This window comes from Mastigoproctus giganteus, chromosome 10 (assembly GCF_048544385.1).
Source record: "Mastigoproctus giganteus isolate SK-2022 chromosome 10, ASM4854438v1, whole genome shotgun sequence".
In the NCBI taxonomy this organism is placed as follows: domain Eukaryota; kingdom Metazoa; phylum Arthropoda; class Arachnida; order Uropygi; family Thelyphonidae; genus Mastigoproctus; species Mastigoproctus giganteus.
The window spans coordinates 203,506,063-203,531,709 of NC_143584.1; the positions used below are offsets into that span (position 1 = coordinate 203,506,063).

The window sequence follows — 25,647 nt, forward strand, 5'->3', positions numbered from 1 at the left end:
TGGTGAAGAGAATGAAGGGATTCTCTTACCAAGAGAGGCTTAAGTTCTGCAAATTGCAGTAGCTGGAGACTAGGCACCCGTGCGGTGATCTGATTGTGGTGTATAAGGCCTTGAATAGGTTGAGCGTGCTGAATTCTGCTGGGATCCTTCCACTTGTTTAGATTACGAACCTAAGGGGCCATAAATTCAAATTAAGAAAAGACAGATGTACAATAGATGTGCAGAAATTTGCCTTTAGCCAGCGGGTGGTTAATTGCTGGAACAAACTTCCATCTGTCACTGTGGAAGTTGATAGGTTAAATAAATTTAAGGAGGAACTGGACAGGCATTTGGAGGGAATAATGTGATTTTTTTTTTTTTTTTTTTTTCTTCTTTTTGGCTGATGTTGCATAAGCTCATACACTTGCTTTCTTGCATTACATTCCACTACTACTACTATGTGATCTTTTGTAGTAGATGCAAAAAATAATTTTGATATCATTTACTTGGATTTCAGGAAAACTTTTGATACTGTTGTGCATGGAATACTACTATACAAATTGGAGCAGTATGGCATTAAGTGCAAGTTGCTACAATGGATAAAAGGATGGTTGAGTGGGAGAAGACAGAGAGTGGCAATCAATGGACGCTGCTCTTTGCAGACCAATGTTATTAGTGGAGTCCCCAGGGTTCGGTGTTGGGCCCACTGTTGTTTTGTATATTTATCAGCAATATTGATGAAGGTATATCAAGCTTAATATCCAAGTTTGCAGATGATACTAAGGTTGGCAGGTTGTTAATGACAATAATGGCAGTGTGCTCCTGCAACAGGATCTAGAAAAGTTAGGCCGATGGGCTGAGAAGTGGCAACTGAAGTTTGACATTGACAAATGCAAAGTACTGCATATGGGTAGAAGCAACCCAAGAGAAACATACCAACTGCGTAGTAATACACTTAGGGTGGTAGAAAATGAAAAAGCCATGGGGAGTAATTGTGCAGTCAGATATGAAGTTTTCTGAGTGTGGCAGACAGGCTGCCGGAGGAGGTCATAGGGTGTTGTCAATGGTATACAGGAATTTTGCTAGTAGTGGAAAGGAGGTGATTATGCCATTGCCTTATACAAAGGCATAATCACCTCCTTTCCACTACTAGCAAACTACAGGCCATGCTTTGAGTACTGCATACAGGTCTGGAGGCCTCATTTTAGAAAGGATGTAGAGTTCCTTGATTGAGTACAGAGAAGGGCAACAAGATTGGTGAGAGGAACGAAGGGATTCTCTTATCAAGAAAATCTTTAAGTCCTGCAAATTGCAACATCTGGAGACCAGGCACCTGCAAGGTGATCTGATTGAGGTGTATGAGGTCTTTAATGGGTTGAGCAGGCTCAATTCTGTTGGGGTTCTTCGTGCTTACAAAAAATTCGAACCTGAGGGGGCATAAATTCAAATTGAGGAAAGAGAGTTGTAGAATAGATGTGCAGAAATTTCCCTTTAGCCAGCAGGTAGTTGATTGCTAGAACAAACTTCCATCTATCGTGGAAGTTGATAGCTGAAATAAATTCGAGGAGGAACTGGACAAACGTTTAGAGGGAATGGATGTGTGAAATGTTTTTTTTTTTTTTTTTTTTTTTTGATGCTACATAAGCTTGCTTTCTTGCATCACATGCCACTACTATTAAATGATATACTATGTATTGAATTAGATAATTTTCATCATCTTGTATAATGCTAGAGAATTGCCTTGCATATTGAGGCCTGAAGTGATGAAAACCATTTTTTCACTTCAGATAAAAAAAATTTTTTGATGATGAAATTTTTTTTTTTTTTTTTTTGATGTTTCAGGTGGGGAAGGGATGGGAGTGGATCCAACATTCGTTGCATAATTTGAGACCGACATGGCATTCATTTTTACTTTAGGTTAACTTGTGGATAATGTTAGTAATTTCGAAAGAACTGTAAGCCCAATCTCTGTCACAGCATTTTTCTATCTTTATGGCTGTGGGCCACATTGTCCCTCAGCCATTAAGATAGAAAACTGAACACAGTATAGGTATTTTCTTTGAAACCATTTAAATACCTTCATTGAAATGATTCAGTACGAGATATACAATACAAATACCTTTTTTTTTTTTCATTTGAGAAAGAATATACATCTATCCTTTGGTGGTGTTCAGTTAAACCTAGAGGAAAGTTTAAATAGCGAAAAGAAGAGACTGCGTACGCATTTTATCTCCTTGTGGCAACAGAACTGGTCTTCTTCAGTCAGATCTGTAACGAGAGAATTTTTTCCTGACGTGAAAGAGTTTCTCAAGAAGGATCTGCTCTGGATGTCACCGAGTCTGTATGGAATGTTTCTTCTAACAGAACATCTTAATTTAAATAAAAAATTGTTTAAATTTCGTCTCTCTATCACTCCCCTTTGTCTTTGTGGAGCTGTTGAATCTGCTGACCACATTCTCTTTGATTGTCCATCTTATTGTGATCTTAGGACTGAACTGGGGTCATCAGTTCCAAACTTTTTCCCGGCTGTGAAGAGTGCCTTGGTGCAAACAGAAAATGTTTTTATCATCTTAAACTCTTTTGCTGGCAGATCTTTTAAAAGAAGAAAGTTTCTGCATCAATCAGTGTCTCCTTAATTGAATGAGAACTTCATGGTTATTCTGAACTCTGATAACACAAGTTGTTCCTAACATGCATCTTCATGATATACTTGACTGCTCGTGTTTCTCTGCTTAGAATCTAGTAGATAGCATCTTTTGTTCTGTTTACGCTGTGCATTTTGATCCACTATGCTGTTGTTGTTATTTGGTTTTTAGGAGTATTAGCAACTAAGGCCATATTGCTCCGGGGATATGCGGTGGTCATTCCCAGACCTTTCCGCATCCTCCATATTTGGTGGTCACGGGCTCGAACCCCAATCTAATCAAGAAGCATGTGCTACGCACTGCTGCTCCTGCCCACCTGGCTACGGAGGCACCTGATCCACTATGCACTTTTGCCTTTGTTTGGAAGCTGTAGGTGCGTGGCTTATGAACTTTCACCTAGTCTGGAAGTCACAAGAAAGTCTGTTGTATAATTGGTAATTGTTGGAATATTGCAAATATTCTACCATATCTGTTATAAATGATGTAATTTTTTATAGCGTAAATATTGTATTGTTGTTGATCGTTTTGGTTTTAACTTACTGCTTGGGAAACTCGTGCTTGTGAACTTTCACCTTGTTGGAAGCCACAGGAATATGGTGTATTTGTAATATCTATTGGTCCCTGAGAACTGCACTTAATGTATGGTTGTATAGTATACTGTATATATTGTTTGGGTGTTCTAGCTTATGCCCCGACTGGATTTAGTGTCAAATATGTGTAATAATTAATGTCTGCTTTCTTATGAACTTTTACTTCTGGAAGTTGCAAGTCGACTGTGAAGGTTCAATTTTAAATTCCTGGGTATTAGTTGGAGGTTGATTTAGTTCCTCTGCTGTCACTTAATGCTAAGGTCAATCATTCTTTGGTTTAGTAACTTATGCTAAGGTCACTCATTCTTTGGTTTAGTAACTTATGCTAAGGTCACTTATTCTGCTGGTAATGTCACTGTTATTATTACTGTAGCCTTATGTCTTTTGTGTAAGGTTTGAGTGTAGTACATGCATATTAAAACTAATTAATTGTGCTGTATATACTTTGATAATATATTTGATGGTTATGTTTAATTAGCTTTGATGGTTGTGTTTAATTAGCTTTGATGGTTATGTTTAATTAGCTTCGATGGTTATGTTTAATTAGCTTTGATGTTCTGATGTCTTATCACACTGAGAGTGTTGTGATAAAGTTGTTATTGAGATTTGAGTAATATACTCTATTTTTAACTTCTTGCTCTACCTTGTGTTCGACCTGAAGATGTATTTAAATATATTTTAGCCATTCTACTGGCCATCTGGCTAGTTAAGTTGTTTACTTAAGATGATCCCTCTTGTATTTTATGAGTGTTAACCTGTTAGAAATTGTATATAGAACTACAGATATTGTTGATTGTTCTGTAGATAATTTTGTGTAGTTTCATAGTTACTCTGCTATCTCCACATCATGTTAAACTGCAGCTAATGGGGGAAACCCTGAGTTCCGCCAATCAACAAATGAATAAAATGTAAAAAAAAAATGAAACAATACCCTGCTTCTGACTCCATTCATTCCAGCTTTAAAATGGATACCAACAACTAGCCACAGAGTAGCAGTTCAGACTGAATGGTAATATCTAGGAGGCAGTTCAGTTAATAAATAATCTCATTGCCATGGACTTGTGGCAGTGGGTCTTCTGAACATGTTTGGGATACAAACAGTGAATTTCCAATTGCATATGGCTCTGTAGAATGAGTTTCTTTGTTTAATTCTGAAATTTTATAAAAATAAATACTTTTTACATAAATGATTTTAAATATTAATTTGTTCTTTTTTCTTATTTTGACTTTCTTGTTAGATTGAAATTATTATCAAAATCAAATCATATTAAGTTAAAAGTGACAAAAAACCATGGAAAAAACCTAATTGTAACTTGTTTGATGCAGTAATATGCTCTACATCTATTTATGTATTACTGGATCCAGCTTGGATCCAGCAACCAACTTCTAGATCAAAATTCCTGGGAATTTATTCAATTTCATCTTTTGTAAGCCCAAATCAGACAGTTGATACAAGCTGATGCAACTTTCTCTTCTGATTTGAAAAGCTGTTTTCTTCCTGCCATTTATTATAAACTGTGTTTACAATTTGAAATGATCTTCAAAATGTATATATATATACATATGTGTGATCAAAAAAGTTCAGAGGCAAATAATATTTTGGAAATGATGAAGCGTATGGTTATTCACATGAAATTCCTTTGAAGTATTCTCCTTTACACTATATAACCAATTTCAGTACTGCCACAACTTCTGGAAACATTTCTGATAGTCTTCTTTTGGATTTGCTAATAGTTCCTTAGTCATGTGCTGAATGATTTCCTGAATCACTGCAAGTCTGTTCCTTTCTAATGTGCTAAAAAGCTTGGGAAACAAAATATCGTAGCAAGCTAAATTCAGTAAGTATGACATATAGCAGATCATATTAATAAAGTGCTTCAAGAAATTCTTGAATGAAAGGTGCAGAGTTTGCAGTGATTTTGCTGTGATGTAATAGTAGTACAGGCATGTGATGCAAGAAAGCAAGCTTATGCAGCATCAGCCAAAAAAAAAAAAAAAAAATCCCATTTCGCACATCCATTCCCTCTAAAAGCTTGTTCAGTTCCTCCTTTAATTATTTAAGCTATCAACTTCCACAACAGATGGAAGTTTGTTCCAGCAATCAGTTACCCGCTGGCTAAAGGCAAATTTCCACAAATCTATTCTACAACTGTCTTTCCTCAATTTGAATTTATGCTCCCTCAGGTTTGTAATCTGAGCAATAGGAAGAGTCCCACAAGAATTGAGTCTGCTTAACCCATTCAAGGCAGCACCTCCGTAGCCAGGTGGGAAGGAGCAGCAGTGCGTAGCACACGCTTTCTTGATTAGACTGGGGGTTCGAGCCCATCACCACCAAATACGGAGGATGCGGAAAGGTCGGGGAATGACCACCGCATATTCCCGGAGCAATATGGCCTTAGTTGCTAATGCTCCTATAAACCAAATAACAACAATAACAAATAACCCATTCAAGGCCTTATACATCTCAAAGAGATCACCTCGCAGGTGCCTAGTCTCCAGACACTGCAGTTTGCAGAACTTAAGCCTTTCTTGGTAAGAGAACCCCTTCGTTCCCCTCACCAATCTTGTTGCCCTTCTCTGTAATCTCTCAAGCAACTCTATATCCTTCTTAAAATGAGGCCTCCAGACCTGTGCACAGTACTCAATGCATGGCCAGACCATTGCCTTATACAAAGGCAAAATCACTTCCTTATCCCTACTAGCAAAATTCCTGTGTATCATTGGCAATACCCCATGACCTGCTATGGCCACCTGTCTGCACTGCTCAGAAAACTTCATATCTGACTGCATAATTACTCCCAGGTCTTTATCATTTTCTACCTCCCTAATTGTAGTACCACACAGTTGGTACATTTCTCTGGGGTTACTTCTACCCATTTGCACAACCCTTTTTTTGTCTACCCATTTGTCAATGTTAAACTTCAGTTGCCACTTCTCAGCCCATCTACCCAACCTTTCTAGATCCTGTTGCTTTAGTACACTGCCATTGATGTCATTAATAACCCTGCCAAGCTTTGTATCATCTGCAAACTTGGACATTAAGCCTGATATACCTTCATCAATATCATTGATAAATATAGAAAACTAAATATTCATTTATCAGTGAATGGATCTTTCTTTTCCTTGATTGTCACGATGTCTGAGACATTGGTTTCACTTTTCAATCCAGGAACGAAACATCAGTGTACTCAATGGAAGCCCACTGATTCACCACTACCCAAAATGTTTTGTGTTGCTGTAAGTAAAGAAAAAATAATAGTTGCTGTTTCCTGGGATCTCGATGGAATAATCCTTACACATTGTATGAAGAAGTTCTGAAGAAAAAATTCCCACCAAAAATTCAGAAAAAATGTCCACACAGACTGAATCACATTTATTTTCATAAAAACTCTCTCACCCCATTATTCTGGAAATGTTCAAAATTTTTTTAAAGAAAATGACATTGAAGTTATCCCACATCCTCTGTACTTTCCTGATCTTGCATCGCCGACCAGGCTAGCCAGGTGGGTAAAGTTCCTGCCTGGCAACCCAAAGGTCGTGGGTTCGATCAGAGTAAAATGCAAAAACTTTGGGAGGTGCATTATGGCCACAGAAGCCGATGCGCCAACAACTAACAAAGGAAAAAAAAAAAAAAAATGATCTTGCATCTAGTGACTTTTGATTGTTCCCAATTATGAAGAATACTCTTTGTGGCAGAAGATTTTCTAGCCAACAAGCAGCTGCTTCTGCCATTTACCAGTGGGTCAAACGTACCTCCAAAGAAAACTTTGCCGCAGCCTTCCCAGCTTGGAAGAACAGGCCGTATAGCTTGAGTGCACTTTATAAAATTGATAGACCCATACCATAAGAAATGCCAATTCCATTAACAACTTTGCAGATATTTAAATGCCAGTCACTCTTGATCAGATCACGAACATGAGCATTTGAATGATTGGTTTTGAAGTTGAAGAGTGGCCAGAGTGAAGACCATCTTTAATGGACAATTTGCTTTCTTTAAAATTGTGCTTCTTTAAACTTTGCAAAATAATGAAAAGTCTTAAAATGTGAATGACACACAACATCTACTTTAAAAGCTGTTTTTAAAATATCATGGATTTCTTTTGCATTTTTCTCTTATTTGAAAGAAAATTTGCTGCATATTTGTTGCTTAGTAAATCCCCCTTTTAAAATGTGACAAAACACATAAACCACCCTTTATTCAACACGTACTAATTCAGACTAACTGCAAAGTAATGTGTGACTCCTGCATTGCTATGTGTGGGCGAATTATTGAACATGTTGCAACAAATCACAAGCTGCTATGACACCACAGCTTAAAGATGCAAAATCAGTTCCTGAACATTTTGATAACTGTGGGCTCTGTGGAGTATATATGTACACCTCAGAGCTCACACACAAAAAATGTATTTATAAAAATATATACTTGCAAAAGAGTAAACTGTTTGTGCAGTAAAGCTTGGATAATTTGAAGCTGAAGGGGCTTCAAAATTATTTTGAATTATCCAAACTTTAAATCATCCATTTTTTGAATTAATTAATTTATTGGTTAAGTTTTGAAGGGGGTGCATGTTTTACACAAGGAGTCATAAATTTAAATAAATAAAAAAAAGGATGGTTGCAGAATAGATGTACAGAGAGTAATTGATTATTGGAATAAATTTCCACCTGGTGTCGTGGAAGTAGGGAGTTTGAATAAATTTAGAGAAGGATTGGTTAAATTATTAGAAGGGGTGGGCAAAATTTTTTTTTCTGACTGACACTGTATAAACTTTCTGTGCATCATTTTGAAAATTCTAATACTAATATGTTTAAATATCACCTATATCTAGTTTATTTTTTCTATACGATATTTTACATCATGTAAAAAAAATAATGAGCCAGTAAATCAGAATGTCTTAATGGGGGATTTTAACTTTCCAGATATTGACTGGAACTTGTGGGTTGGTCACCCACAGACTAACAAGACCTTTGTGGATTTATTGGGTGACTGTTTTTAGAGAGGCAACAAGAAGGAGTAATACCCTTGATTGATTATCAGCAGTGATTATTCATGCATTAAGAACCTGCAGATAAAAGAACTACTAGGTGGTAGTGATTACAGTGTATTGACTTGGAATTTACTTAAAGATGTAGCTACCATCAGGGGTAAAAGGAGGAGTTTTTGCTTTCATAAAGATGAATACAGTGGTCTCAGACAGATTTTAAATTCTGTACAGTATTTTGAATTCTATTCTGATGATATTACCGTCAGCAAATTCTAAATGGGAAGTGTTCAAGGAATTAATCATAGAAGTTACTAGGCTTTTCATACCAGCTAAGAAATAACCTTCAAGGTATAGGCCTAAATGGATGTCAGATGAACTGATGAAACTCGTGGCAGAGAAGAAAAGTGCATGGGATGCATATAAATTATCAGACAACAGGGAAGAATTTTTTGGCTGATGCTGTATAAGTTTGCTTTCTTGCATCATTTGCCACTGCTAATGCTAAAGAAAGCAGTGATTTCTTAAGTTAAAATTAAATATGAGCAAAAAGTCCAAGTAATCCATTTGACTTCGAGACCAAGAATGTGTGAGTGAGAGAGAGAGAGAGAGAGAGAGAGAGAGAGAGAGGAATATATTTTTTTTCTATTATGTAGCATTATAAAATTTGTTAATAATAGCATTTGGGTTGACTTCAATTTTTTTTTAGTGCCTCTTAAAAAAGTGACCCCATCTTTAATATTACAGTGTGTCACTAGTAGTTAATGCTGCTAATCAACACATCTCTATAGATAACAAAAGATACCGAAATGTTAAGAGACATTTATGATAGCAATTTTTATATAACTAACATGAAATATCATTATTCCTTCTTATTTAATTAAAAGTTTTTCAGCATAATTTGATGTTTCTCTTTATCCAAGAGTTATCTGACAGTGATCATAAGATGCTTAGAGAGTGCAGTCACTTTACCGACTCAATTATTGGGGAAAATCATCAGCAAGTGTGTAATTGTCAATAAAATTAATTATCTCAACTTAATAACTTAAAAAAGAGAGCACTTATCAAACAATTATCTTTTCGCCATTTCCTTCTCTGCTTATTTTTGTACATTTTTTCTTATTTCTTTTTTTTTTTTTTTCTTTCAACATTTTATAAAATATAATTTAAGATTTTTTGCTGACTTCTGCTAATTTTTCAGGTTCCTTTAAATCTTTTGAATGAATCACTTCCTACTGATGATAGTACAGGTAGTAATAAAACTCTTCCTGAGATAATGGGTGAAACTTTGCTATCTGGCTTTTTGAAAATTCATAATTCTTGCAGAAACAATCCAACACTTCGTCAGTACCTTAACTTTATCCATAATTTTTGGTCTGTGCACAAAGAAAAAAAGAAAGGCATCCAAAGAAAAAAGAAACATCTACAGGTTAGTATATTTAATTTAATTAATTTCTTCAAACTTTAAGATCTATAAATCTTGAATTTTGAAAGACATCAGATGTTTTTCGACCTTTATTGCTCTAATAAATTCATATAAATATATATAAATTTAAACTATTTTAAAAATTAGCTTTAATTCTGTTATTGAGGATATCTCTTACTTATCTTTTAATAATTCTGAACAGTTTTGAATATAGACGCTAATAAATTTGCTTCTAAAATAAAACTTTTCTCAATGACCATTTTTTCATCAATTTGAATTAATTTGATATTGCTCCACTCTTTCATGTAGTAGTAATACCATTGAAACAGCTGTCAGGTAAGATATTGTAATATCTTACCATGGATGAGTGGCAATAATATTTTTCAGCAGAAATTCACCATATATTTAGTGACGAAGCACCATATATTTTTCTTCAGTGCAATACCAAGGAAACTTGTTGTTTCCTTAGTATTGCACTGAGGAAAAATATCTTACTTAGGAAAACACTAAAACAGTGAGAACTGACTATAAGTCTACAGGATCCTGGAAAATCATAAAAAATTATTGACACTTATTCAAAAAATGAAATATCCATTCAGAAAATCCTGGGATGAACACCACCATAAACAACCATATGGGATATGTTAGAAATACAAAGAATATAAAAAACTCTCACATCTTTGCATACCAGTGCAAGAAGTATACAGTAGAACCTCATAAACCCAAAAACACTGGGACTTAATTTACCCTTTCAGATTTTTGAAAAATTCCAGCTATCTGAAACCTAAGACGGTGTGGCTATACTGATAGTAAAGTACACAGATTATTATGATCTGTGTACTACTAGAAAGATTATGCCAAGTTTTTCCAGAACTGCAGTATTGCCATATTGACAATTATATTATGCATCTTTCCCTTTGGGAAGATTTACTGAGCATCACTTTCTCTAAACTAAGGGCTAAACCAGGTGGAAGCAGTGAGTAATTATCCCTCAGACCGGTCTGAACACTACGGTTCTGACAGTGGGGAAGATGTCCCACATGTTTTGCAAAATTAATATCGCCATCCCCAAGAATTATTAGCGAGTTGGACTGGGAGAGTTGGAAAAGAAGCTTCCTATATCTAAAAGAAAGGTAATCCCTGTTGATTCATAATATAATAGAATATAGAAATATTGAGCACTTAATAGCTCTCAATTATCAAAACATTCATGTATGTATGTACTTCTACAGCCGATGAAGAGATTCGTCATCTCGAAAGCTGCTGTCATTAAATATACTTAGCTACTGCTTTTACTGGACGAACTGAATTTATTTCTTAGATACATAATACTTCTGCTATTGCAGATAATGCAGGAGACTTAATTTCTTGCTATTGTTGTTGATAAAAAAATCTTCAAAACATATTTAGATACTCCCTTTAGCCCCTCACATGAAAAAAGATGTGTGTTTGCATATACGCACATGCTTGCAAATATTTGTGTATATATGCATACTTGGTTAAAACAAAGGACCTTGAATCAGTTTTTTAAGCATTCAGAGGCAAAAAAAGAAATATCCAAATGATCCAATCCTGATGATCAAAGTGGTAAAGTTAGTAGAAGTTTTGAGAATTCTGTAAGATGTTAAAGGAAACTATGTGCTGAAAAAACAAAGTATTCCATTTAATTATCACCAGTGAAATTTTTCGCTTCCAAAAAAAAGATGTAGCCACATATAGCGCTGAGAAAACACAGAAAACTCTGCAGATCAGTCCTTTTTTAGGTTAAAGAGATGAAAATTGGAATTCATCCAAATAACTTTTAAAGCCTATTCACATTAGCTGAAACTTAAATTGAAGGTAAGCCTAATTTTAATTGTTTTGTTAAATATTTTATTATTCTTCTGGTGATCTAAATACTGTATTTTAAAGGACTAGATGATGGTAGAGCTAGTACTATATTTATGGAGCCAGAAACTCCTGAAAAAGGGCAATATAAAAATATGCTCTGATATTGGATGTCGGGAAGGAAGGAATTATTTATTTATAGCATAGTGTTTATGGTAAATTGGCCCTCAGTATTCATTGTTTTGTTGAACAACCAACCTCCATGGAATCAATTAAGTACTATAAATGAAATTTAATTAACCATTTAATGTAAAAAAACAGTTAATATAAATAAATATATTTCAGATGTTCAGGCATTACTCAAGAAGGAAAAGTCAGGTAAACGCCAAATTTTCTGCACATATTAAACCCTCGGAAGGCTGTAGATTCAATTCAGATTCCAGAGCCACTTCTGCCCCCCCCCACCTTGCAGAACTGTTTCCATAAATTTGGAACAATAATGCTGATTCTTATCCAAATTTCAAGACTTATTTAGAATATGGACTTTTATACCAACATTTATATTAATTTTTGGTAAATGCTTCTTGAATTTATGAAATTTTAATTCCTTTGGTATTTTATTTGATAATCATGCAGTCCTGAAATGTAATGCAGTTATGTGTTACCTAACTTGTTTTTTCAATTTAAAACTGTATTATCTGTATTTCTTGATTCCTTCATTAACCATATTTACTGTATAGGTTATATTCAACAGTTTTGTGGACGATGAGTTTTAGCTATGACTGATGAAATCAAATCATCAGTAATATTTATTCATCCCTGAACTAATCATTCATGGTTTTACTAAGTGTTTGTTTCAAAATAAGCACATTTTATGTCTAACTAGACTGAATATAAATTACAGTTGCTTCTTGACTTATAATGGAGTTCCGTTTCAGCAATCACATTGTAAGTCAGTTCAGTCGTAAGTCAGACATGAGCTCACTTTTTACGTACATAACATATTTATTATTTTTTTTTTATTTAATTGCTTGTGTATTTATTTTTTTATTTAATTGTTTGTTTATTTATTTTTTAAACTATTTTTTTCTTTTATGTCATATTTTTTTTGAAGGCATGATTTACACATGCAAATAGATGTGTTTTCAAATTCAGGGAAAAAAAAAAAAAAAAAAGAAAGAAAAAAAAATTAGGTTGAGGATAACTCATGCAATGGAGAAATCCAAGAAGAAGAAGATTTTATGTTTTATTAGTTTTATATTTTATTAGTTTAGTTTTACAAATCTCTAAAATCTGTTTATTTACAGCACATATAATTTTCAAACACCCACTGTCTAAGAGTGTCAGTGTTGTCATCATTTGATCAGATATTTCATGTTATATGCATTAAATAAGTTGCTAGAAGTCTCCTGGATGAGAATTAATACACTTGGAATTCGTATTTTGTCTCAGTTCATTGCTAGGCTTCGAAGCAGAATGTTGTTTTTCAATTTTTTTGTCCCTGTAGGCATGATTTACACACATATATAGATGGGTTTTGAATTCAGATATATAGAATTAACTGTTAGAGGGAAAAAATGCATCTAACTCGAAATTGATAATTTTGGGCAATTTCTTGGCTCTCTGTGTGGATGTGCCCTTTAATACCACTGCACAGGTAGTGGAGGTAGTCATATGGCAGCATCACAACTGTGTAAAATATTTAAAAAAAATTTTCTGGAAATGACCATTTTAAGTCCGATTTGTTATAAGTTGCATATGTTGTAAGTCAAGGAGAGACTGTACATATTACAATCATTATTAATAAGAAGGTTTTCCATAGCCGAGTGGTCAGGAGCGGGAGTGCAGTAGCACACGCTCTTTGAGTAGACCGGGGTTCAAGCCCCTGACTGCTGAGTACGATCGATCTGCCAACCCACACTGGACCAGCGTGGCAGATTATGGTCCATTTCCCTCAGCATGAATTGTTGAGGAGGCTTCCATCCTGCAGTGGGTTGATAATGGCTGCAATTTACTTTTTTTTTTTTTATTTATTAATAAGAGAAGTCATTCAGAACCTGTGAATATGTGCACTATTTTCGTAATCATGTTCCTTAGTTGAAACCTATTCTACATTTCTTTGATAAGTCAATCCTGATTTTAATTTTTACAGTGAACAGTATTTTCTCTATATAAATAATGCTGCAACCTGTTACACCATAGTGCAACGCAATAAAAAATTTAGAAAGTTATAAATACTGGCAGTTCTCGCTTTACGAGTTCCCGGGTTTACAAGTTTGTTTTTTTAGTTTTTTTTTTTTTTTTTTCAAATATCAAGTATCAACAAAATCGAAAATATGAACATTAATTGAAAAAATGAATGTTAAACATTCATAAATACCACATTTCAAACCACGCGTGTAGCTATACAATACAGTGTACTCCGCTTTACGATATTAATCTGTTACCATCGTATCGCAAAAAATATCTTAATGTGAACCCATAACACATCGTTTTTTGGTAATTCATTCCATGATCTCAGAAGTTCGAATTTTCGCTATATAACTCCTTAAAAGGTCGTTTTTATAGTGTAAATTGTTGTATTAGTTACCAGTTCAAGTCATTAAATGCACTACACTTTTATCGTTATCATATGTTATAAGAACCAATTTTGAACGGCTTTGTAATATTTTTATAAAGCACATTTCTGGAGGTCACTACCATAAAACAATAAAAACAATTTGCACTTTCTGGTTTATTGGGCTTTTCTGTTACTGCAAGCAATTATAAACGGTAGTAAACACGATGTTATTGCATTTGTGAAAATACCTACTGATAGCTGGAATTGTGTGGGTTTTTACGTTATTATGGTGAAATGTGTTTGCTCTTTACTGAACTTTTCAATCATATAAAAAACATAAATAAATTTTCAGTATCTTCTCCATTCTTTTTTTTTTTAAGCTTCATAAACTTGTTACTCCATGCAAATCATGTTAGTTGCAATTTGTGCGTTCGTTTAAAAAATGCTTATGCATGCTATTGAAATTTATAAAGAAAAGAGAAGATTATCTTGGAAATAAATGCCTCTTGAAGCATTTCTGAAGAAGACGACTCCTTGTGCAACAAATCAACAAGTGCCGAGCCAATAATGAGTGATCAACGAGTGTACATTTTTTCAATGATGATGATGAAGAATAAACATTCTTTAACATTTGTAAGTCATAAATAATTTCTCTATTATTGCAATTTGCTTGATTTTACAGGCTACGTTTTCATTTCTTTCAATAAATTAATCATTGTTTAAACATAAACTAATTAAGTAACTAATTTCATTGTTGAGAGCATAACCCCTATTTTTAACCTTATGTCTATGAGAAATAAATTCCTGCTTTACAAGTGCGTGCTAGGGACAAATTAACTCGTAAAGTTGAAAACTACCTGTATTATTATAAATATCTTATTTTGACTTAATGTGGAATGAAAAAATGAAATAAGATATTTGGCATAAACTCTTCAATTGCAATTCACAATCAACCTGTATGTAACTATCTTTGAAAATTCTGGTTGCAGGCCGGTGTATCAAAACTTAATGAAGCTAGAGAATTAGTGGATAAACTGAACTCAGAGGCTGCTGAACAAAGTAAACTTTTAGCAGAAAAGCAAGCAGAAGCTGATGATGCTCTACGACAAATTACTTCCAGTATGACTGTAAGTTTTTTTGGTATTTATAATCCCAAAAAAAAGATTTGTAAAAGATTTAAAATTATAGTACTATATCCTACTTGAATAATTCAATTGTTGGGACTCTAGAAGAAATGTCAGTATTAATCAAATTTCTGTTTTTTTTTTTTTTTTCAGGATAAGAATTGTATAGTTGGTCATTTCAGAACACATTCTGATTCTTTTTGTTGATTGGGTGGATAGAAGATAAGTGAACTTGACTGTAGTTCCATGAAATGAAAATTAGTCAATTGTTGCTTCTAGTGGGAGGAATTAGTACATACACTTCCTGAGTAATTCTCTTTGATTGCTTAGGAAGCAGTGCTGAAATATGTAATTTACTTATTTACATTCTAGGTTGGAACTACAACTGCATTTATTGAGTTTTAGTTATTGATTTTTTAACTGGTTATGAAAAAAAAAAAAAAGTTGGGAATTAGATATCAATCCTTCTGGCTACTGTTGTATAGGACAGGTATTTGGAGAATTACTTATTTATTCCAGCTCAGTAGAACAGTTCTCATTGAAATATCTGTACAAAATGCTTGCAACATAAACTGTCATCTTTGCAATAGAGAGTAGTGAAAGTTACCCAATTTCTCTTTTTGGAATAAGGTCAATGAATTTTGAAGATGCCTTACTTTGAAATGCTTTTCCACTAGGAGCTGTGGATAGCCTTGGGCAACGGTGTACAGTTTTTCCTCCTAGAAACTAAAAAAATAAATAAATAAATAAAAAATCATTATTCTTTGGCACTTAAACAACCTACCTCAACCTGGGGGGGGGGGGTGCAGGAATTGATCAAGGTAAATGCCCATTGTTTTAATAACATTTCCAATCCTTTAAATTTATTCAGAATTTTTGCTTCCACTACACTAAGTAGAGGTCTGTTCAAACAGTGTTACTCTCTAGTTGAAGACAAATTTCCACATATCCATTCTGCAACTATAGTTTTCATATTAAATTTATGTCCCTATATGTGAGTGTGTATCATCTGCCAAAAAGAAAGGAGCCCTTGATAGTAATCAGCAAATATTCTTGTACCCCCTTCTGTTCAAGTATATCTCATCTATATAAAACATTCTCTTCTTTTAGCTACTTTAAGTGGATATTTTCTGCAGAATTCTGTGTGTTAAATTGAGCCAACACAAAGGGGTGTATTTCATTGGTAAGACCTCATGAGCTGCTCTGGCAGCTTGTCTGCACTGCTCAGAAAACTTCATATCTGACTGCACAGTTATCCCCAGGTCTTTATCATTCTCCACTATCCTGAGTGTAGTATCACACAGTTGGTATATTACTCGGGAATTACTGCCTCCTATATGCAATACTTCGCATTTGTCAATGTTAAACTTCAGTTGCCACCTCTCCGCCCATCTCACCAACTTTTCTAGATCCTGTTGCAGCAGCATACCGCCATTACCAACCTTTGTATCACCTGCAAACTTGGATATTAAGCCTGATATACCTTCATCAATATCATTAATAAATATAGAAAACAACAATGGGCCCAACACCGAACCCTGGGGGAATCCACTAATAACATTAGTCCACGAAGAGTAGTATCCATTGATTACCACTCTCTATCTTCTTCCACTCAGCCATCCCTTTATCCATAGCAGCAACCTGCCCTTAATGCCATACTGTGCCAATTCATACAGCAATCTTTTATGTGCAAGAATATCAAAAGCTTTTCTGAAATCCAGGTATATGATATCAAAATTATTTTTTGCATCCAGTTCCTTATTGACCACATTGTAGTATCCAATCAAATTGCTCAGAGAAGACTTCCCTTAACAAACCCATGCTGTGTCTGAACTATAACTGCAGCCTTGTCTAGTGATCCTGCAATACTTCTTTAACCAGTGACTCCATTATTTTCCCCAGAACACAAGAGTTAAACTAACAGGTCTGTAATTACTTGTGTCACCCTTTGAACCCCCTTTGTGAATTGGGGATACTTTTGCACATCTCCAGTCCATGGGGACCTCCCCAGAATCTAGGGACACTGTCATAGTAATGAGAGAATCCAAGGATGCTCTTATAATTATGGCTAAGGGTTTGGTTACTTCCTTTGCTGCATATGTAACTGGATAGATCCCATCCAACCCAGGTGCCTTTCATATGTCTAACTTCAACAATTTCTCCTCCACTTTGTTCTCAATTATTACAAAACCATTTAACTTTGTTAGAGTTTGATAAACTTCTGGCCTCCACTTCTCCACAGAATTCCTCATGTGAATGTAGATGCAAAATACTCATTCAGTTTGTCAGCCACTTGAGCAGGATCAATAACAGTTGAACCATCAATATCAAGTGGACCAATCTGATTAATCCCCTTTCTTTTAGAGTTTATAAGTAAAGAAATCTTTGCTGTTTTTCTTTGCATTCTTTGCCAAAGATTTTTTACAATCTGCCTTTGCTTGCCTAACCTCCTTTGTGACTTGATTACAGAGTAGCTTATATCTACCATAGGCTTGTTTTGCCTGATAATTTATATGCATCACATTCATTTTTCTTCCCTGCCGTGAGCCTCATTAGTTCAGCTGACATCCATTTAGGCCTAAACCATGAACAGCATTTGTGGATTTATTGGAAATGTATTAAATGCCTAATAGCTTCCAAGATTAATTCTTTGAAGGCTTCCCATTTGGAATTTGCTGTTGGTAACATCATCAGTTGGTCCCACTGTACTGAATTTAAAAACTGTCTGAGACCACCATGTCACATTTAGGAAACCAAAACCCTTACTTTTACCCCTGATGGTAGTTACATTTTGAAGTAATTCCCACTTCAGTACACTGTGATCACTGTCACCTAGCAATTCTTTTATCTGCAGATTCTTAATGCACAAATAATCACTGGTATTTGGATAATTTATAGAATGTCTTAATGTACCGTTAGAAATTGACTCAAATTTTGAATAGCATAAAGCTTAATGAGCGGTACTCACCTTAGATAAATCTACTATGTTACAAAAAAGAGTTATCACCCCAAACATGGGTAGAGGTCACCATCTATAATGACACACGCATTAACGCAGCACTCAGTGTCGTCGAACGGAGGCATTTAAAAAAATGGAACACACTCACACAAACCCCCCTACAAAGTTCCACCACTAATATTTCATCACAAACATTTACTACCGCTGAATTATCAGGATTAGAATATGGGTTTAACTTTGCCATAAGGGATCACCATTATCCCATAAAAGACTGCATTACAGAATTACAAACCAAACTGGGAAATCACCCCGACAAATGGCGAATCATGCACGAAACCAACGCTATTATTAATTCGAAACTCACACCCCAACCCAACATGACTAAACAACAATTATTAAACATACACAAACTCCGAAAAAACCCTAATATTATCGTACAAAAAGCTGACAATAGAGACACTATCGTAATCTTAGATAAAAGTGCTTATATCAACAAAATGAAACAAATCCTCTCCGACCAAGATATCTATAAAATCAATAACACGTACAACATCTCTAAATTAAAAAATAAACTTGATGTTATCTTGAGGAGATTAAGATCCAATAAAAAAATTAACTTACACATGCTACAACAAATCGGTATATGCAATAATATCCTTCCACATGTGTGCAGCATTACTAAACTACACAAACCTGGCCACCCCCTAAGACCAATAGTTTCTTTTAGCATGTCTGCTTTTGCTAACCTATCTACCTTTTTGGTTAAAATCGTATCACCCCTCATGAGATTTTCAAAATATAAAGTCAGCAACACCAACCAAGCCTTCGAACAAATAAATTCTGTTATAATTTCTAGTGGAGACATCTTAGCCTCCTTTGATGTCGTTTCTCTATTTACTAACGTACATTTACCTTTCACACTACAAGCTTTACGTGAACTCCTAATGATTGACAACACTTTAGTTAATCGGACCTCTCTTACCATTAATAATATCTTAGAACTCAACTCATTTTTACTTGAAGCCAGACACTCCTGCTTTCAAAACAAAATATTTGAACAAATATTTGGCCTTCCCATGGGACTAGGAATTTCAGCCCCCTATCAGAAATCTACTTACCCACTATTGAAAACCAAGTACTACAACCTTACCCTTCCAGGATTAAACTTTATATGCACTCTGCAGATGACATACTTTTAATAGGAAACAGAACTACCATTGATAATCTCTTTATTAAATTTAACACAATACATGACAGATTAAAATACACACTCGAAACAGAAATCGACAATAAAATCAACTTACTTAACATCACAATATACAAAATAGGCACCAAATTAAGAACCAGGATTTACAGGAAAAATACACACACAGGGAAATATCTACATTTCGAATCACACCACCCACTTAGTACAAAAAAGGCCATTCTTTATAATCAAATCCATAATGCTATAAAGTTCAGTTCTTCACAAGAAGATTTAATTACCAAATTACAATATCTCACAAAAAAATTCACAGCCAGGAAATATCCACTTCAATTAATCCAACACACAATTTCCGTTGCAAAGAATAGTTCCAATAGCTTATATAAACACAACACCAAACAGAACATGCACATCATTCTTCCTTATCACAGCAGTCTTGCTAGAGAGTTCTACCAAGTGTTCGCAGACATAGACATCACAGTTATATTTTCTTCACACGGTAAGTTAGGCACCCTGTTTAATACATATAAATAAACACACAAATACTCAAAAAATGACATGAACAACATTGTATATTTAATAAAGTGTCAACAAGGTTGTAACGCATACTATATTGGGATTACCACCACACAATACGGTTCCACAAAAATTTTCAGCACACGGGCTTATTACCATTATAACAGCTTCAGGACTGGTCAAACCAGCACCGAACTCACACAACACATACATTCTCATAACCATAACCCCCTAGTCGATTCAGCCATTGCAATTATCAAATTAAGATCCAGCTACAAAATCTTTCAATATGAGGCGCTTATTATAGAATGGTGCCGCCGTAATACCAAACTTAACGTCGTAAACACGAAACTACCTGCCAACCTCTCCCCGGTCTGGAATCTTACGCACATAAGATTCCCACATGTTACAAATTGCATCATGAGAACATAGAAGTCCTTTAAAAACATGCAGTCTCTTTTCTTTTTAGTATTGCCAAATGAAGACATTAATACGAAAGTCGGTCGTTCATGACTATTGGCTTCACCGGTCTCATATCATTTTTAAAGTTTTAAATTTAATTCTTCAATGACAACCAGGGACGAAGTTGTGCACTTCTACTTCCTTGAGCATATTTTAATTCCGTGTTTATACAAACATCTCAATTTTAACTTATTTTAAACTTTTTTAAACTACTTTAAGCTTCAAATCATACTGCCACCCTAACTTCATGTAACATAGCAGATTTATCTAAGGTGAGTACTGCTCATTAAGCTATATGCTATTCAAAATTTGGGATAATCACTGGTAATAATGACATCAAGAGTATTACTTTCTTTTGTTACCTCTCCAACATGCTGCTTTAGAAAACAGTTGTCCAATAAATTTACAAAAGTCTTGTTAGTGTGCGAGTGACAAACCCCCAGTTCCAGTCAATATCTAGAAAGTTAAAATTCCCCATTATATGACATTCTGATTTACTGGCCCACTCTATTTCTCCATTCAGTTGTTCATTGTACTCATTAGAGTTGTTTGGCCTATCATCATCATCAGCCATTTTCAATCCACTGCAGGATGAAGGCCTCTCCAGCAACTTTCCAGTTCCTTCTCTTTTGAGCACTGGCCATCCATTTACTACCCACAAACTCATGAATTTCATCTATCCATCTCTGCCTTTGTCTTCCAGGTTTTCTTCTAGCTTCTCTTGGATACCATTCTGTTATTTTCTTAGTCCATCTGTCATCATGTCTTCGAGCTATGTGTCCTGCCCAGGACCATTTTAGTTCTTTAGTTTTGATAAGAATGTCCTTTACTTGAGTTTGTTGCCTAATCCATGTGTTTCTCTTCTTATCTAACAGTCTGATTCCCAATATGATTCGTTCCATTCTTCGCTGTGTAGTTCTCAGCTTCTCTTCCATTCTTTTGGTGAGTGCCCAAGTTTCACTTCCATAAGTCATGGTGGGGAGTATACATTGGTTCATTATTTTACGTTTCAGACAAATTGGGATATTGCTCTTCAGTATGTGACTATATTTCCTGAATGCTATCCATCCAAAATTTATTCTTCTCTTGACTTCCAGCCATTTATCATTTTTACAGCTAATGACTTGTCCCAGATAAGTATATGACTCCACCTTTTCAATTACTGCTCCTTCAATCTTTATTTCCCTTTCTGTGGCATACTTGTTCATCATTACTTTTGTTTTAGCCATATTGATCTTTAGTCCAAAATCCTTACTAGCTGTGCATAACTGATTAAGATTTTCCTCTAATTCGTTGGGATCGTGGCTAATGACCACAATGTCATCTGCAAATCGTAAATGGTTTAGGTACTCTCCGTTCACATTGACTCCTTTCTGCGACCAGTCTAATCTTCTGAAAGCTTCCTCAAGGGCAGCAGTAAACAGCTTCGGAGATATTGTGTCTCCTTGTCGAACTCCTTTCTCAATTTTAAATTTCCTACTGTCTTTGTCTAGTCTAATAAAGGAGGTAGCACTCTCATATATTTTCTTCAAAATCATAATATATGGGGTATCAATGCCTTGTCTTTCCAGTGCCCGAAACATTGCCTTATGCTGTATGGAGTCAAATGCCTTTTCATAATCCACAAATGCCAGGCATAATGGTGTTTTATATTCATTTGCTTTCTCCATTAGCTGTGATATTACGTGAAGGTGATCCATAGTTGAGAATCCTGTCCTAAAGCCAGCTTGCTCTTTCGGTTGATTCTCATCAAGTATTCTGTCTAATCTGTTAGTAATGACCCTTGTGAACAACTTGTAGATGTGGGATAGCAAGCTAATTGGTCTATAATTTCCAATTTCTGATTTATCTCCTTTCTTATGCAGCAAAACTATGATTGCATTATTCCACTGCTTAGGTGTCACACCTTTTCTAATGCACTTTGTGAAGAGCCTTGCCAGTTTTTGTGTTATGTCTCTTCCTCCCAATTTTAACAACTCTACAGTAACTTCATCTTCCCCTGGGGCTTTCTAATTCTTCATTTTCTTCAATGCATGTTCTACCTCATCAGGAAGAATATTGGGTATGTCGTATGTGTTGCTACTTTGCAATCCATCTTCCCCACTGCTGGCATCATTCCCCTGCTCCTTGTATAATTCTCTATTATACAAGTTTGGCCTATGACACGTAGATATTCTCAATTTCGCTTTCCCTGTGCTAATGTCACACCAAACTGACTCAAAATTGCACTGTCCACCCATGTCAAATGGGTGCACTTCCCTAGATATAATGCGTTTCCTCACTAACAGTATAACCCCTCCTCTCTTCCTATTCTGTGTGTCCTTTCTATGCTAACTAACTATTTATGAATAGTTAAATAATTGTGAATAACTGATTTTCTGTCCCTTACCAATTGTTTTGGCTAATGTGTTATGTAAATGGAGATGTCCTTTTGGGAATTATTCTATGCTCACTTGCTTTTAGTGGAGAGACTTTAAATTGGCCTTGTTTCTTCTCCTGAGTTGGGAGGAGCTGGAATGATTTTGATTATGGAAATGTATTTTAATTTTGTTTTTATTGTTTCTTGTTGTACTTGTGGGTGGGAATTGCCAATTCTATTTTTTTTTTTTTTTTTTAGTGAACCCCAAACCACGAGAGGTATTAGAACCTATAGTACTTAGTACCGTGCTTGGGTTGGAGGTTGAGAAGACGAAAGAAGATGTTTGTTGACTTTGGACTTGAACTTCTGTACATTGTAATTTTCAGGAGATACGTATGAAGGAAGGTTGTTCCACAAAACGGCAGTTGAATGAATAAATGAGGAAGACGAAAAGTTGGTTCTGTGGGTTTGAAGTTGGACAGTAAATGGATGTTGGCTGGTGGCGGCACATGTTCGGACTGTTTTGAAAGAGAGAGCGGGAATTATAGAAGCCAATTCAGAAGAACAGTGCCCATAGAAGTATCTGTAGAAGAGGCATGCAGCAGAAACAGTACGTCTATGAGAAAGCGAGTGGAGAGACTCTGTTAGAGATGAATCATTAATTAACCTAACTGCCCTCTTCTGAATGGAATCAAGGAGCCTGAGAGAGGTTTTGGGGGCACCACCCCAGATGTTAGAACAATATTCCATGGCAGGGAGGATTTGAGATTTATACAGAGTGAGCAGCTGTTTGGAAGAAAAGTAATGCCGAGAGCGAAAGAGAAAACCAAGTTTTTTAGATGCAGAGGAAGCAATATTTGTAATGTGCTTGTGCCAAGAGGGATTAGAAGTCAGGGTAATGATATACCCCAAAAGAGATATATCATTTTGCCTAGAAATCAGAGTGTCACTAAAGATAAGCATAGGAGCAGAAAAATCCTTTTTGCGAGATATAAGACAAGACTGAGTTTTAGAAGGGTTGAAATCAACTAAGTTGCCTTTTCCCCACTGGAACATTACCTGAAGATCGGCATTTAAGGAATTAGTAGCAGATTTTCGAGAACTGAAGCTGATTGAGCAGGACAAGGTTTCTCAAAATGGAAAGTGGAATGTAATGTGCTATCATCGGCAAAACTATGGATAGGATTTCCAGTCAATGGAAGAAGGTCATTAATATACAAGAGGAAAAGAGTGGGGGAAAGAACTGAACCTTGGGGGACACCGGCATTGGTGGAGAAGTTAGAAGACAGAGAGCCATCTACCACCACCCTCAGTGAGCAATCAGAGAGAAAACTGGATACCAATTACTAAAAACAGTTGGCAAACCATAAGATGGAAACTTGTTTAGAAGACCTTTATGCCAAACACGATCAAAAGCCTTTGAGATGTCAAGAGCAACTACTTGTGTTTCACCGAACCTTTCCATTGAATTAGTCATAAATGGGTAACATAAGCCAGAATATCACCAGTGGATCGACACTGACGGAATCCATATTGGTGATTGTTGATCAGACGGAAGGTTTCTAGGTAGTTTAAGAGTTGGCGGTTAATTGATTTCTCCATTACTTTAGAAAGAGTAGAAGTAATTGCAATGGGATGATAATTGGATGGGAGGGATTTGTCACCCATTTTAGGAACTGGCTGGATATGAGCAAATTTCCAAGCAGAAGGAAAAACACCTTTGAAATAGGAAAGTGAAAAAGGCGGCAAAGAATAGGAGTAAGTTCAGGAGCACAGGTTTTGAAAACAAGTGGAGAAATACCATCAGGACCTGGAGCTTTCTTAGCATCAAGATTCATCAAAATCCTTCTGATATCCTTTTGACGGAAGACCACAGGAGGCATTGAATGGAGCATGTTGGGAATGGTGGGAGGTGTTTTACCAAGATCATTAATACATAAGCTGGAAGAAAAATGGGATGCTAGCAGGTCAGCTTTATCCTTGGCTGAAGTGACAACAGAACCATCTGGTTTGGACAGAGGTGGGAGCAGAGATGGGCAAATGTTGCGGCCAATAGCTTTGGTAAGAGACCAGAATGCTCGGCTACCATTAGGGCAAGAAGCAAGTTTTCTACTCTTAGCCTGTTTAAACTCTAGTTTGGACTGATTAATAACTGCTTTACAATTGTTGTGAGCTTTGGTGTAGGTAGAAAATGAAACTGAAGAATTAGAAGCAAGCCAATTACGATATGCAACATTCTTCACTTGAACAGCCTTAGCACATTTATTGGAAAACCAAGGTTTAGATAAAGGACGAGATTTTAAAGTGGAGTGTGGGATAAAGGATTCCATTCCTGCAAGAATAATTTCACTGACATGATCTGAGCAAACATTGACATCAGAAGTTTTGAAACAGTAATCCGACCACGGAAAAGAAGAAAAGAAGTCTCGCAGGTCATCCCATTTTGCATTCTTGTAATGCCAAACATCATGAGGTTGGGAATAGCCATGAGATAAAGGTTCCGTTGGAGAAGAGACAATCACCAAGTTGTGATCTGAAGTGCCTAAACGACCTCGCACTTCGACCGTGTACTTAGAAGGGTTGTTTGTGAGAAAAAGATCAAGCATATTGGCTGTATGATTAGGATTGTCCGGTATTCTTGTAGGTAAATGAACAATCTGTGCTAGGTCATTAGTAATTGCAAAAGCCTCAGCATCTCGACCTGCTGGGTCGGTGTGACTAGAAAGCGGAAGCCAGCTGGAGTTGTGAACATTAAAATCACCAAGGAAAATTGCAAGTATTTGATTGTAATGTGCTTAAGATTTGACTTAGCTTTTGTCTAGACATGATTTTCTTTGTTTCCTGTTTTCCTAATGTTAGAATTCAGGAAATAGAATTGGATAGTAATGTCACCCCACTTTTGTTGTGGGATGGTCTAAAGCTAGAACCAATGTGCATATTGTTATTATTGTTTATGGTTTACTGATATTTGGTCTTATGTTTAGATTAAGTATCTGTTCACTAATCTTTCTTAA

General features: G+C 35.5%; 1 protein-coding gene across 1 annotated transcript in view; it reads left to right on the plus strand.

The window, feature by feature from the left end:
* Positions 1-25,647, plus strand: part of btv (dynein cytoplasmic heavy chain beethoven) — a 696,240-nt gene that overhangs the window by 444,575 nt on the left and 226,018 nt on the right. The window contains exons 45-46 of the mRNA XM_090384033.1: positions 9,398-9,625; positions 14,999-15,136. Coding sequence (XP_090240159.1) covers positions 9,398-9,625; positions 14,999-15,136 — 366 coding nt within the window. The remainder of the gene's footprint in view (positions 1-9,397; positions 9,626-14,998; positions 15,137-25,647) is intronic.